This window comes from Sitodiplosis mosellana, unplaced genomic scaffold, assembly GCF_009176505.1.
Source record: "Sitodiplosis mosellana isolate CC-2019 unplaced genomic scaffold, AAFC_SMos_1.0 Smas_scaffold_6197, whole genome shotgun sequence".
Classification (NCBI taxonomy): domain Eukaryota; kingdom Metazoa; phylum Arthropoda; class Insecta; order Diptera; family Cecidomyiidae; genus Sitodiplosis; species Sitodiplosis mosellana.
This window is the reverse complement of record NW_022601438.1, coordinates 5466058-5478558: the sequence shown is the minus strand read 5'-3', so window position 1 is coordinate 5478558 and position 12501 is coordinate 5466058. Positions and strand designations below refer to the sequence as shown.

Genomic DNA, 12501 nt, shown 5'->3' with positions numbered 1-12501 from the left:
TCTGGATTCAATTCGGATTTTTAGTTTATAAATTTTGTGATGGATTTTTAGACAAAATACCAATAACAATGGAACAACGGGTAATGGAAACAGCACAGAAAAGGATAATAATGATAAAAAACCTGAAAATCCAGATGAAGGCTGATTTATTTAGAAATCTGTTCTATTATTATAAGCTGTGTCCATTTTCTGCAACAATAAATTATTTGCACATCTAATTCAGTTTTTACTTTACAACTCGATTGCCCACATGGTAAGATATTAAAAGAAGAAGAAATAATTAATAATAACATTTTAAATTTCGGATGAAATTCAAGGGGACTTCAACAAAAGAATTAAAATTAGGCGCTTACATAAATGGAAATTCTCTCAAATACCTTTGCAATCAATCGAAAAGATCCAAACTGTAAAACCAAATCTAAATGAGTGCTAATAAAGACAGCACAAAAAAAAACAATGGTATTCATATGATTGATTCATCAATTACTTGACATTTTATTTGAATTCGCATCCACAGAACGGGTTTTCCTTAAAAATTAAATTCACTTTGGTAAACTCTGTGCGTTAATGATTCAACTGTTGGTCTATCCGAATTTTTCTTAGTATCAAAATCAGATCAGATTATATTATTTCATCTTAGTATCAGATTCTATCCTTACACAATATTTAAGTAGTCAATTAAAAAGCATGAATTCATCCATCTGTTTGATATGTACTTAAAAATCAAAAAAAAAATTGAAGAGAAAAAAACGAATATTGACTCCATTAAATTGGGGCATTGTCATATGTATTGCGATCTAAACGTCCCTGAACTCTTCGGAAGAGAAAACGGACAAAAACCAGATATAATTCAGCGACATGTTAAAATGTGCGTCATTAAATAGGAACCAATGTTTGCTTTTCTTCTGCCGTCAAATCGGGATGCCAAACATCAACAATTAGAATTAATCGATATGTTGTGCCGTTATGCCATACTTCATGCTCAAACGAATCGTCGAACACCATAAATTTGCCCTCGTTCCAAGTTCTGGAAAATCAGGCAAAAAAAAACAATTGTTCATGAAAAGTTCTACGAAGGTCATTTATGACGTACCTTGTTTCGGTCGCAACACGAATTGACGTTTTGTCAGTAGTTTTAAGGCCCAAGTGCGCTCTTAGTCGACAATTGGTCGGGCCACAATGTGGCCATACATGAGTATTTGGATGCATCACACTGAACTTAACTTGACCTCGCTTACAGAATCTAGCTGCCGGAAATGTTTCAATGACCTTACACGTGAACGGTGTTCGCTTGCAATTTTCCGCATTACGTTTACCACGCGCAAACATTTCAAACTGTTTCCAAATGCCGGTATCGCGTAAATTTTCGGCTTCATCCGTAAAGAAACCATCTTTACTGAGCAGACTTAAGCCTTCGTCTCGGATTTTTTCCCAATTTTGTTCAAGCGTTCGGAATTCATGTTTGTATCCCGTTTCGGCGAGCGTCCAAAACGGTTTTGCTTTCAGATGGTTCACATTGTATAGAGATCGTTGATATTCCGATGGGAAGAGCTTCTTTTTGGCCGCTTCTTTGAACACTTCTTTGGCTCTGTCGTGTCGACCGAGTCGAATGAGTGCATCGCCGAGATGAAAATAAAATCGTCCGTCACTGGTTCCATTTTCGCCCGAATCGATGCCTTGTCGCAAGAAAATCACCGCATGCTCCAGATTATTGTCCAGATTTTTCAACACAAAACCATAGTGAACGGCAGCAAAACCATCGTCACGCCATCGTTGTAGTGTCATGTGTAACACATACTTTGCATCGGCCAGCCTGAAAAGAAAATGACAACCGATCAAAGGTTAAAGTTATTTGTATACCGCTTTAACTCATTTAGATTACTCGAAATGGATTTCGTCGGACTTTTTTTTTCCTTGTTGATCTCACCTGTTGACAAGCAAATACGTGACGGCCAATTGGTTACGATAGTATGGATCGTCATCGAATCGTTCGATTAGCTTTTCATGGATCGGCACCGCTCTGATGTGTTCGCCTAAAAACTAAAATGCGTTAACAATAAACGTTACTCTGAAATGGCCAGCGCTACTGGAGAAATCAAGTACAATTCTAATGTGAATACGTTACCTATGAAACGCATGCGATCGATGCAACGTTCGGCAGCGCTCTTAAACTCGGTGTCATTTAATTTGACACCGAAATCGATGTATTTCCCATATTCATCAATGGCACGTTTTAGCAAACCGTTGCTACGCTTCAAATCGGCCAGATCGTCTAACGCTTTGGCAAGACCATACTGAGCAGCCACCGATGTCGGATGACTTTGACGGATTCGTTCGAATTGTGTTAGAGCGGACTGAGGATCCTGCACACGGATTAGAAAGCATGACAAACAAACAGAAAAAAAAACAACGATTCGCTTGTTAAATTTAATGATTAGTTCGGGTAAACACACGCAGTTGATCAGGTCATCGCACCGTAACTACTACTCTATTTTATGAACATTCTTTTCGTGTATGTGATCATCACTACTTTTTTTTTTCATTTATTCAAGTGAATATTGTGCGACTACTGCAAATAAGTCATTTATTTGGGTTGAAACGATGTGTGTGGGTGTTCCAAATAAACGAGAACTATTTTTGCAGATCGTCGTATCGAAAATTACCAAACAAATTAGACTAAATAAAAATAATGCAAGTAAGTAGAAAAATGTCTGATTACATGACAGTGTCTAATGAAAATTGATGTGTATCGAAAACAGTTCACTCATTTTACAAAAGAAAAATATGTTCAACTTATACCACAGTTAAGAGTGAAATGAGGCAATAAAATGCAGAGAAAACCAAATCTAACATTGAATTTCTTATCGCGAAATCTTGAGTTTCTATCAAACAATTTATTTATCATCAATATATTGTCTAAGAACTAGAAGAGAAAAAAAAACATATTTGAGAAATTGAACCAAAGAAATAAAACTCCGAAATTCATGCAAAACATAGTAAAAGTGCACACACATGCAAATAAAGTATAGGATTTTTTTTTTTTCGCATAAGTTATAGAGGAACAAAAGATATTTCTGAGCAAAAGAGTAACAATTTGATTAATGGGTTATCTAAGGCTATTGAAATTCAAACTCCTTTTTTATCGAGCAATATAAAAGAAGAAAAAAAAGTAAAACAGAAGAGAGAGAGATATGTGATCGAACGACAAAATAAAAATCTAAGTGATGATCAATCATACCTCCGCAAGTTGTTCGTTGGCTCGTCTAATTTCGTCGTCTAGCAGTTGATCTTCGGTTGGAATTGCGGCTGGACCGGAACGATCGATTTCTATTTTATTCAAAAAGGAAATGCGTTAAAATGCAATGGTATTTCGTCGCACACACGCTTTTCATCGGGTGCGATTGGGAAAATGAACAATGTGCGTTTAGTTTTTTGTTGAATTATTTATGCCCTCGAATGATACAATATCGATCGTCTTGAATAAAAACTGTAGCATAGATGGCGCTATACGCCGCCTCACCTGCGACAATGTAACTATCATATAAGAGCAAATAATAAAGACAGTCGTTAACTAGCATTCAACGGGTACACACTCATTCATACTACATGGCGACAAGGTCGAAAGAACATAAGCGCGTGCGTAAGAAAAAATAAAAATCGCGAAAAAATCCAAGTAATCGGATGAAATTAATTAAAATAATATACATCTAATGAAGCTGAGAGCTAAAATCATTTCGTCTTAAATTTTAAAAAAAGAAAAAGAAGTAAATGACTAAAATCGAATCAATTTTGTGTGTGATGTGGTTAGTCATTGATTGTATTTTGGAAGCTAAATACTTGTCCAAGTGGGATCGATGTCCTCGATGTCATAGTCATCGTGATCGTCTTCGTCGTTTGCCACTGGCAATCGGCCATATTTTTCATCAAGTCTTTTCAACAAATCGGAATCGTCGACCGAATCTTCACTGTCTGCATAATTTTGGCCTTCCGACGAAATCTCCTCTTCTTCCTCCTCCGCCTCCTCCTCACTTAGCAACTCTTCATCCATTCCATCGGTGCTGGCCGTTCGCTCATAATCGCTTTTCAACTCTATTCCATCACTGGCACCAATTACATCTTCGTCCGAATATAAGATGTCGGCCGTTTCATTTTGTTTCGATACAATTGTCTCTGATTGGGATGATTCAACAGTCTTGACACTTTCTTAGTATATTCAACGATGTGGACAAACAATTGGAAAATAAAAGAAGAAAAAAAAGAGTTAGTGCGTCTGAATGAATGAATTGAATTTGAGTATAATGTACCAGCGATTGTTGGTATGGTTTCGATAATGGTCTCCTTTGTCTCTTCATCGCTCGATGGGATTGGCTCTTCGGCGGTGACTAAGGTAAAGCGACGCTTCATTTCAAGGAACTCAGCACTTTGCTCGTCAATCGTTTCGCTGTCACTTGTCGCTTTCGGCTCATCATCCACATCTTAGATAGGATCAAATAACCATTGAACATTCTTATCTTTTTTTTTTTGAAGCAACGATCGGAAAAACAGCGATTGTGCAACAACGACAACAATAACAGCCATATCACCACAACATTGATCAATCGCCAAGCATCAAACTCTCCAAACAATTAACAAAAGCATAATTCCGCTCTGTGCTCGCTTCGGGATTTAAATATTGGTTTAGTGCATTCGCAGCCATTCAAATCCATACTCCACTCTGTCTAATCATTAGTTTGTATGGCGATAAATTAGATTGAACGACATCAAAACATGTAAATCTACTTGGATCCAACTAAAAGACTTTCAGTTTGGACTTTTTTTTCTGTATTTTTCTTCTTGCCAATTGAAATGTTTGCATTAAAAAGCCACGAAAAGGATTTCAATCTTAGCACATGCAAATTGAAAATTTAGTTTGTCACATCGAAATGGAATTCATATTCATTGCTTTGCAGAAGTAAAGTTTTCAATTGAAACTGTTACAACAACACACTAAAAATATCGATATGATATAAGCATATAAATTGTGCTGTGCTCGAATAATTGATATAAAACGGTTATTTTTCAAATGAAAAAGAGAGAGGTGTTTTTGTGGAGAATCCTTGTTCAAAAATGCGATAAATTTTCTCGTTTTATATCAATTGGAAAGGAAAAAAAAACTATTAGGAATGAAATGAGCACATGAATCGATGAGGCATAGAGATTTCTTCATTTCAACTCACTCGTTTGTGGTCTTTTGAGTAGCACTTGGTGTGCAACAAGCACTAGGGCAACACCGACAATGATTCTTACAGCAACTGGAATATTCATGTTATTCATATTTTTTGTTGTAATATTCAAAGTTTCCCGTATTCAATTGGAAATTCCAATTTAAAACATTTGTCTATAGCTAAGATATTGAATTGTTCCCTACGCACACTTAGGCTTAGATCATGAGTTTTTCTACTTAACAATCGATTTAGTAGTTATTTTTTTTGTACTTGTTTTGCTTTTATCATCAAAATTCCATAAATAATTCAACAAAATCTATTCACTGCACTGTAAAGGTATTTAGTGTGTGTTAGCACTTACGTGAGCTCCCTTCGTCCTCTTCTTGAGGTTCTGGTTCGATTTCATTGCCATCATCGTCTAGGGCTGGTGAGTCTGAATCATTATCGTTGTCGATTTCATGGCCATCATCGACTAGAGCTGGTGAGTCGTCGTCGTTATCATCGTCTTGGGCTGGTGAGTCGTCGTCGTTATCATCGTCTAGGGTTGGTGAGTCGTCATTATTGTCATCATCTATTCAATAAGATAAGAGATCATTTAATAACACTTGTCGAGTACATTGCTGCTTCTTATTGTTAATTTGACACTGCATATATAAAGCGGTCACTAGTCATATGCATACTTATGTATGAAACGTACACAACATTACAACACAGTGCTTTTATTCCCTACTTTGTTTGTGTTATTTTGTGGGGGAAAAAAGAATTTTACGAAAAGAATTATCAACATTGATGGAATGTATGTATAAGAAGAGACGATCAGCTATTTTTAAATAAATGTTAGCATGTAATTTGATCGTAAACACTGTTTACTAAATCAGTTGAATCAGTAATATTTTACTGAACATAAATTCATAATGGATTCTCTGCGTCCATCCGAAAATTTGAAAATTACGAAATCAACCCATTTGATTCATTAAAAAGACCAAGCTCGCGGCGTAAAAAACGAGCTTAGGAAAAAGATATATTATTATTTATGAATCCCAATTATTAATAACTTGATGGTTCGATGTGCTGCCACTACTACTGAAACACACGTGGTATTGCTGTTATTATTATGTACTTTGGCTGCATATGTTTCCAGATATGCGAATCATGCTGCAAACATATGAACTTAAAACTATTTGCTCATGAAACTCTACGTACCGTCATCGGCTTGTTCCTTGTCGTCATCAGCAATACCTTCGTCTTCATCGTCATCATTCTATAGTTGAAAACGATCGAGCGACAAAAACGATTATAATTATAATAATTCTTCCAATGTTTACAATCATAATTTTTCATAAAAATTATTCGAATTTCGAAGTATTGGGGCTTGTGCATTAAAAATGTCGGTTTTCCCGTAAAATGATATAACCAGTACTATATCGCATTGAGAAATATTATCGCTACCCTTATGTTAGAGTACTGTCATTATACCATTTCTTCAGTATGTCTCAATTTTCTAAAGTCGAGAGTTATAATATTTTTCGGGATGATATCTGTAAATTGCCTGGAATACAGGCAAAGAATGTCGCTTCATTTGGCCAATATATGAAACGTATTGTACCATTTTTTTAAAATAAAATTGTTTTTTTTTTGAGAGAAAAAAAGGACATTATTGATGCACACACCCAATACTAAGCTTTGACTGATCAGATAACTGCTTTCAAATCGATTCAAGTGGCTTCTTACATCATCGACTTCTTTATCTTCATTTTCATCATCATCATCATCATCCAAATCTGCTGGATTATCATCTTCGTCGTTATTTTCATCCTAAGAGAATAAGGGGAAATTATGCAGTTGATCGGTTTGTTTGCAATTTGTTGTACGTTGAAATCCATTTGATTTGAAAATTAATCGGTTTTTTTTTGTTAAACAAACATGCGGAAATAATAAGCTTACCATTTTCCGTGCGATTCTTTTTACGTCCCTTGTATTAGTGTCATGGAGTTGGGAGCGATTCAATGTTTTAGCTAATTTGTTATAATTATCAACTAAATCGTCAACTTGTTTTTTAAGTTGCGATACTGTAACCTGAGCTATATCTTCTATGGTACTCGTATCGATTGACCGTTTCTTAATATTTTGAGCATATTTTGTATTAGTAGCATGAGAATTAATCGGTATGTCATCATCAATCACAGCATCAATTGTTAGTTTTGCACTTTTTGACAAGCGCTATAATTATTTTGAATAACCAACAACAAATTAATCGTTAATAATAAAAATCAATCGGTTAACAATCAAATATTTTCCCTACTTCATCATTTTCATCGTCATCATTATCTGCATTGGCACTGTCCTCTGTTTCACCACTCTCGTCGAAGCCTTCATCTTTCTCGTCGTCATTGTCCGCGTCATCTTTTGTCAGTTCGGCTTCATCTGTACCAGTGATTGAAATATGAACAATTCAGAGCTATCGGTTAGAGAAAATCTATTATTCCATTAAAAATGCCAGCCCCGAAGAGACAGAGACTAGGCTTTATTTGGTATTTTTAAGCCATCCACGCCAAACAATTTCACTAGCAATAATAAAAGTGATCAAGTGCTAGAACAACAGTCTCTTCTCTCAATGTGAACTATCAAAAGCAACTTGCTCGATTTTTATTCAATGCATGCTGTCAAATACAGCTTACCCTAATTGTAGAACCATTAGACGGTGAAATGAACGCAAATCATTTCGAATGGCTTATTATGCATTTATCTTTTATATCTAAAAATTGGGTAAAATGAATATGCCTACATTCGAATCACAACCATTTGGGGCTGCATTTTCTCATTTAGAACTAACTATTTCAATCACTGATCTGCACTCAAGTAATATGAGCGTAAGTTGACTTTCTATTCAATAAATGTGGTACTACCTTCATCATGTTCATCTTCCTCGTTCTCTTGGCTATTTGCTATGTTATCTTCGCCGTCTTCATGCTCATCGTGCTCATTGTGTGAATCGGGTGGTGCGTGAACATCATGCTCATCGTGTACTTCTCGCTCTTCGTCCACCCATCCCTCGAGCATATCCGCAAAACGAGATTCTGACAGCGGTGTATCCACTGCAATTCAATATCCATTTCAGTTTAGAATGAACGATTAAACATTCGTTGTTTGTGTATACTTACAATCAGATAGGCCTCGATTTTCCAGTAAAATCAATCCAATTAAACCTAACAATATTGCCAGCAGAGAGAAAAAGAAGATTTTTGCACACCAATGGCCTCCCGTTCCATGTTCCGAGTGTACATGCAATTGGATGTCATCGGGACCCATTTTAGTTGGATGAACACCAGTCGGTCGCGTGTCTTCATCATCTGGAAAATGTGATATCAGTGTCATTATTGAGTATTTGAAGAATTTTCTCAGAAATATAATTGTTCAATTTGTGAAAAAAAAAATTCGGTTTTTCCAATTTCCAATTATAAAATTTCAATTTCAATTTGTTTGAAATGGAAAAAAATACAGATCCAATCGTTGTCAATTATTTTATATAAAAAGTATCAGAGAAATGACCCAACCTTGCATACTCAATTTTCTATATTCAAATGAAGCTCGCCCGGCATCTGAATCTTCTATAGGAAAAGAATCAGAGCATTTATCAGACATTGTAAGTATAAATAGTGAAGTGGGGACGAGTAAAAATTCGAAAACAGTTCAGTTCAAGAGCTTTAATCAAATGTGGTTCTATCGTTTAAACGTATGTATGGACAAGTTTTAATATAATATTTTTATTCAATTCTTAAATTTTAGTCAATGAAAAATAAAAATTGGTGGGAAAATCAGTCCTTTTTGGAGAATGTTATATTTATTTAAATGTTGTGTCCTTTTTCTAGTATTTAATCGATCCAAAATTACTATAATCAACTGTATACCGTGCTCAGATAATCTATTTCGTCAATACATTTTGTTTGATTTTCCCGAATGTGAGATTATTTGTCTGTTTGTTCAGGCTCATCCATACATTTACGACATTTTGAAAGAAGCGATAAATCGACGAAAAGCAATAAGATCATTTTACATGGTTTCCGTTGTCGTCATAAGTCATGATGTCAATACTTTTTAGAAATACTCATAATTTCAGAGAACTTTCTACCTCTTATTTAGACATAGATCTTTATTCATTGCAGCGAGAGAAGATAGAGAAATATTACATAAAAAACCTCCGATGCTATGATCCTAGTGAGAAGTGGATCCGATGGTATTTCAAAAAACATTCAAGTAACTGTTTGATTGCGTTCAAAACCAGATGAGTTATAAAAAAAGGAACGGATTTTTCAAAATCGAACAATTTTCCACAACAAATCCAAGCATTCAATCCATGAAAACGCATGTAAATGCAAATTGAACGTTTGAGGCAAATTTACATGCGTTTTCATGGATTGAACGCTTGGATTTGTTGTGTAAAATTGTTCGATTTTGAAAAATCCGTTCATGTTTTTGAACTCATCTGGTTTTGAACGCAATCGAACAGTTACTTGAATGTTTTTTGAAATACCATCGTATCCACTTCTCACTAGGATCATAGCATCGGAGGGTTTTTATGTAATATTTCTCTATCTTCTCTCACTGCAATGAATAAAGATCTATGTCTAAATAAGAGATAAAAACGATGGCACCTTTCCAAAAACAATATGTCTTTTTCGATAAATTCGTCTCAAGATTTTTCGATTCGTCCAGTGGCATATTTCTTCTACATTTTTTAAATAATTTTTCATTATTTCGCCGTAACTGAAATTATTCAAAGGGGTTCCTTTTTTTCCTTTCCGTTCAATATTTGGACACAGAGCCGCAAAATCGACGTGAAAAAAAATATGACCGAACAACAACACTGACCGAAGGAAAAATGTGTTAAATATACGGAGTAGCGTTCTGTAATACAGAATGTCTGTATAGATATTTAACGGAAGCCAAAAATAGCTCTGAATGAATGTCGCCGTCGTTGCTGCACGTTCAAAACATACGCAGTTTTTTTTTCTGCGAAGAAGAAAAAAAAGCTCAAATCAAAACGCGACTAAGAAATGCGATTCAAAACATATACACAAATCGGCATAAAGCCCAAATGATATTACGAGTCATTAGATGACGACGTAATATGTGTAATATGTGCATATGAGGTGCTAATTTTGATACGAACCGTTTGATCATTAACAATGATCGATAAAATCAATTGTTCGATAACACTGTGACTCTGTGTCAGTGACCAAACAGCCGTTTTTCAATGCTTCACACGCACGCACTTCATACAGAGCGAGAAACGAGAGCCACAAAACGCGTCGTCGACCGCGCATATATGTGAGAGTGAAAACTATTTGCCCGTTTGAGAATTTTTATTTATAAATACAATAGAGCGTGTGATCCACATATGGATTGTGCGTTTTAACACCAACAGTTTTATCCATTCCTTAAAATATAATATTTCACTAGAGAGACAAATATTATTTGTTCGAAGGTAATGAGTGCGATCACCGTACTCTCTCTCTTTCCTTCTCTGATCCGGATCGAAAAATGAGCCGCAAAACAAAGATCAAACCGCGAAATGTATAGCATATTAAGTGAAGAAGAAAGACTCTCTCGCGCAAATTGAATATTTTCAGCGCAAAAGAATGAGAATTCCCGCTATGGCAACGAGAGAGAGAGAGAGAGAGAGAGAGAGAGAGAGGGAGACGAGAGAGGAAAAAAATGGAAAAACCGTCCAAATAGATCAATTTGGCGTATATGAAATTACAACAAACTTAGTGTCATCATGCGAACGATTTTCCTCATCGGAAAATCTCTCATCCGACTCATTTGCAAAGCGAGAGAAAAGTTAAGGCGCATTTATGAATTTAACGCAATGTCTAAATTGTTTGACCTTATTGACTGTCTACATCACACATTTTATACTTGTTCTTTTTTGTTGCTGTTTGCATTCTTTTCTAGATGTTTTTTTTTAACACTAAATTACCATTCTCTGTTTTTAATATTCGAGCAATTCCTTTCGTTTTCTCTTTTTCTTTTCGTTGGCATTAAAAAATGAAGCAAAAAAGACGCGCACAATCTTGAATTTACGTCGTTTTCCGAACATCGCAAATGTTCTTCTTTGTTGTCGTTGGATTTTTTTTCTCTTATTGTTTCCTCTTCAAATTATTATTTATAGATTCTTTTCATTTTAAATGGTGTACAAAACAATTTTCCTGGTCGTCGGATCGAGGACATATATTCGTCGCCGTTGTTGAATTCCAATTTCCAGTTGAAGTAAATTAAAAGGTTTGTGTGTTTAATTTTCGGTCAATCGATGAACAGTCAGCAGTCAGTGGGGATCTAATTTGAATCGCAACTGTCAATTGAAATGATGGAGTAGAAAGCGAATAGACAACAACTGATAAGCGCAGAGAGAGAGAGAGAGAGAGAGAGAGAGAGAGAGAAGACATGCGGCTCATAGCGGGAAATCACAATACAATCAATAGTTTCGAATTTAAAATTCAATTTGAGTCCGTGCATTGGAATATTAGATTTGATTTTGGTTTGGTTTTGGGTAAAAAAGCTGAAGAGAAAGAAAGTCAATGCAAGGATGTTGACAAAAACACAAACACAAAATAGTATATTTTGGTGATTCTTTTCATTACCTCGACGCCTTTTCTTATCTTTGTTACGCTTCCTAGGCTGCACGTCACCGGACATTCTGTATTTCGATGCTTTTATTTGATATTTATTTTATGTAATACACAACGGTTTTCTTCGTTCACTTTTTATATTAATTTCGATTGCACCTGAATTGTTGGCACCTTTTTTCACCGAAGAAATATCAATTGATCTTTGAATATATTTTTTTGTTGAATGTTCAATGAAAAATTGTCCAACGAAGAAGAAAAAAAAAACCAAGAATTTCTAAGAGATTCCTTAGCACCGCACTATATTTATTGAAAATTACCACACACGAATTAAAATCGTACACATTGGCGCGGCGCGTACATACTACGTACGAGCAAAAAATGTATTACACATTGAAATGGGCATCAGCCAAACTGACCATCACAAATTGCACATCATTTCTGCTGACGGCCGATTCGTCGAATTAAAAATTTTGTCGAGGAATTGCCCGTGCTGCGAGATATTCAAAATGAAAATGGCTCAGCAGTCGGTGTGTTTGTATGTTACACATGTGTGTGTGTGTGTGTGTGTATGTTTGCGTTCTGTCTGTGCACATACATGTCGGACTCTTGGGCTATCAACACATGTTGCGGCTCATTTCAGTGTGTCTTCTTTGTGCTTTCTTCTTCTT

At 35.5% G+C, this 12501-nt stretch overlaps 1 protein-coding gene across 8 annotated transcripts; it reads right to left on the bottom strand.

Moving 5' to 3' along the window:
* Positions 1 to 462: 462 nt before the first annotated feature.
* Positions 463 to 12497, bottom strand: LOC129577127 (aspartyl/asparaginyl beta-hydroxylase). 8 transcript variants are annotated; one of them, XM_055463593.1, is made up of 17 exons: positions 11846 to 12347; positions 8759 to 8812; positions 8366 to 8554; positions 8111 to 8299; positions 7507 to 7628; positions 7149 to 7424; positions 6936 to 7019; positions 6408 to 6465; positions 5566 to 5775; positions 5217 to 5291; positions 4305 to 4475; positions 3838 to 4203; positions 3239 to 3327; positions 2126 to 2363; positions 1928 to 2033; positions 1094 to 1813; positions 463 to 1027 (listed from the first exon to the last, which is right to left on the bottom strand). In XM_055463593.1, the coding sequence occupies exons 1-17, from the start codon at positions 11898 to 11900 to the stop codon at positions 877 to 879; spliced, it is 3153 nt and encodes a 1050-aa protein (XP_055319568.1). In that variant the 5' UTR covers positions 11901 to 12347; the 3' UTR covers positions 463 to 876. The 8 variants fall into 8 exon arrangements, with proteins under 8 accessions (XP_055319568.1, XP_055319571.1, XP_055319569.1 ...); XM_055463596.1 differs by lacking the exon at positions 5217 to 5291; XM_055463594.1 differs by lacking the exon at positions 8759 to 8812.
* Between the last annotated feature and the right edge of the window lie 4 nt (positions 12498 to 12501).

What these genes read in the sequence shown, in the direction of transcription:
- LOC129577127 (XM_055463593.1), bottom strand. Translation starts at nt 11,900, where the DNA reads ATGTCCGGTGACGTGCAGCCTAGGAAGCGTAACAAAGATAAGAAAAGG. An exon ending in AAATCGAGGCCTATCTGATT is followed by an intron (nt 8,300 to 8,365) that starts GTAAGTATACAC and finishes ATTGAATTGCAG; the next exon opens with TGGATACACCGCTGTCAGAA. An exon ending in AAGATAAAGAAGTCGATGAT is followed by an intron (nt 6,466 to 6,935) that starts GTAAGAAGCCAC and finishes TTTCAACTATAG; the next exon opens with AATGATGACGATGAAGACGA.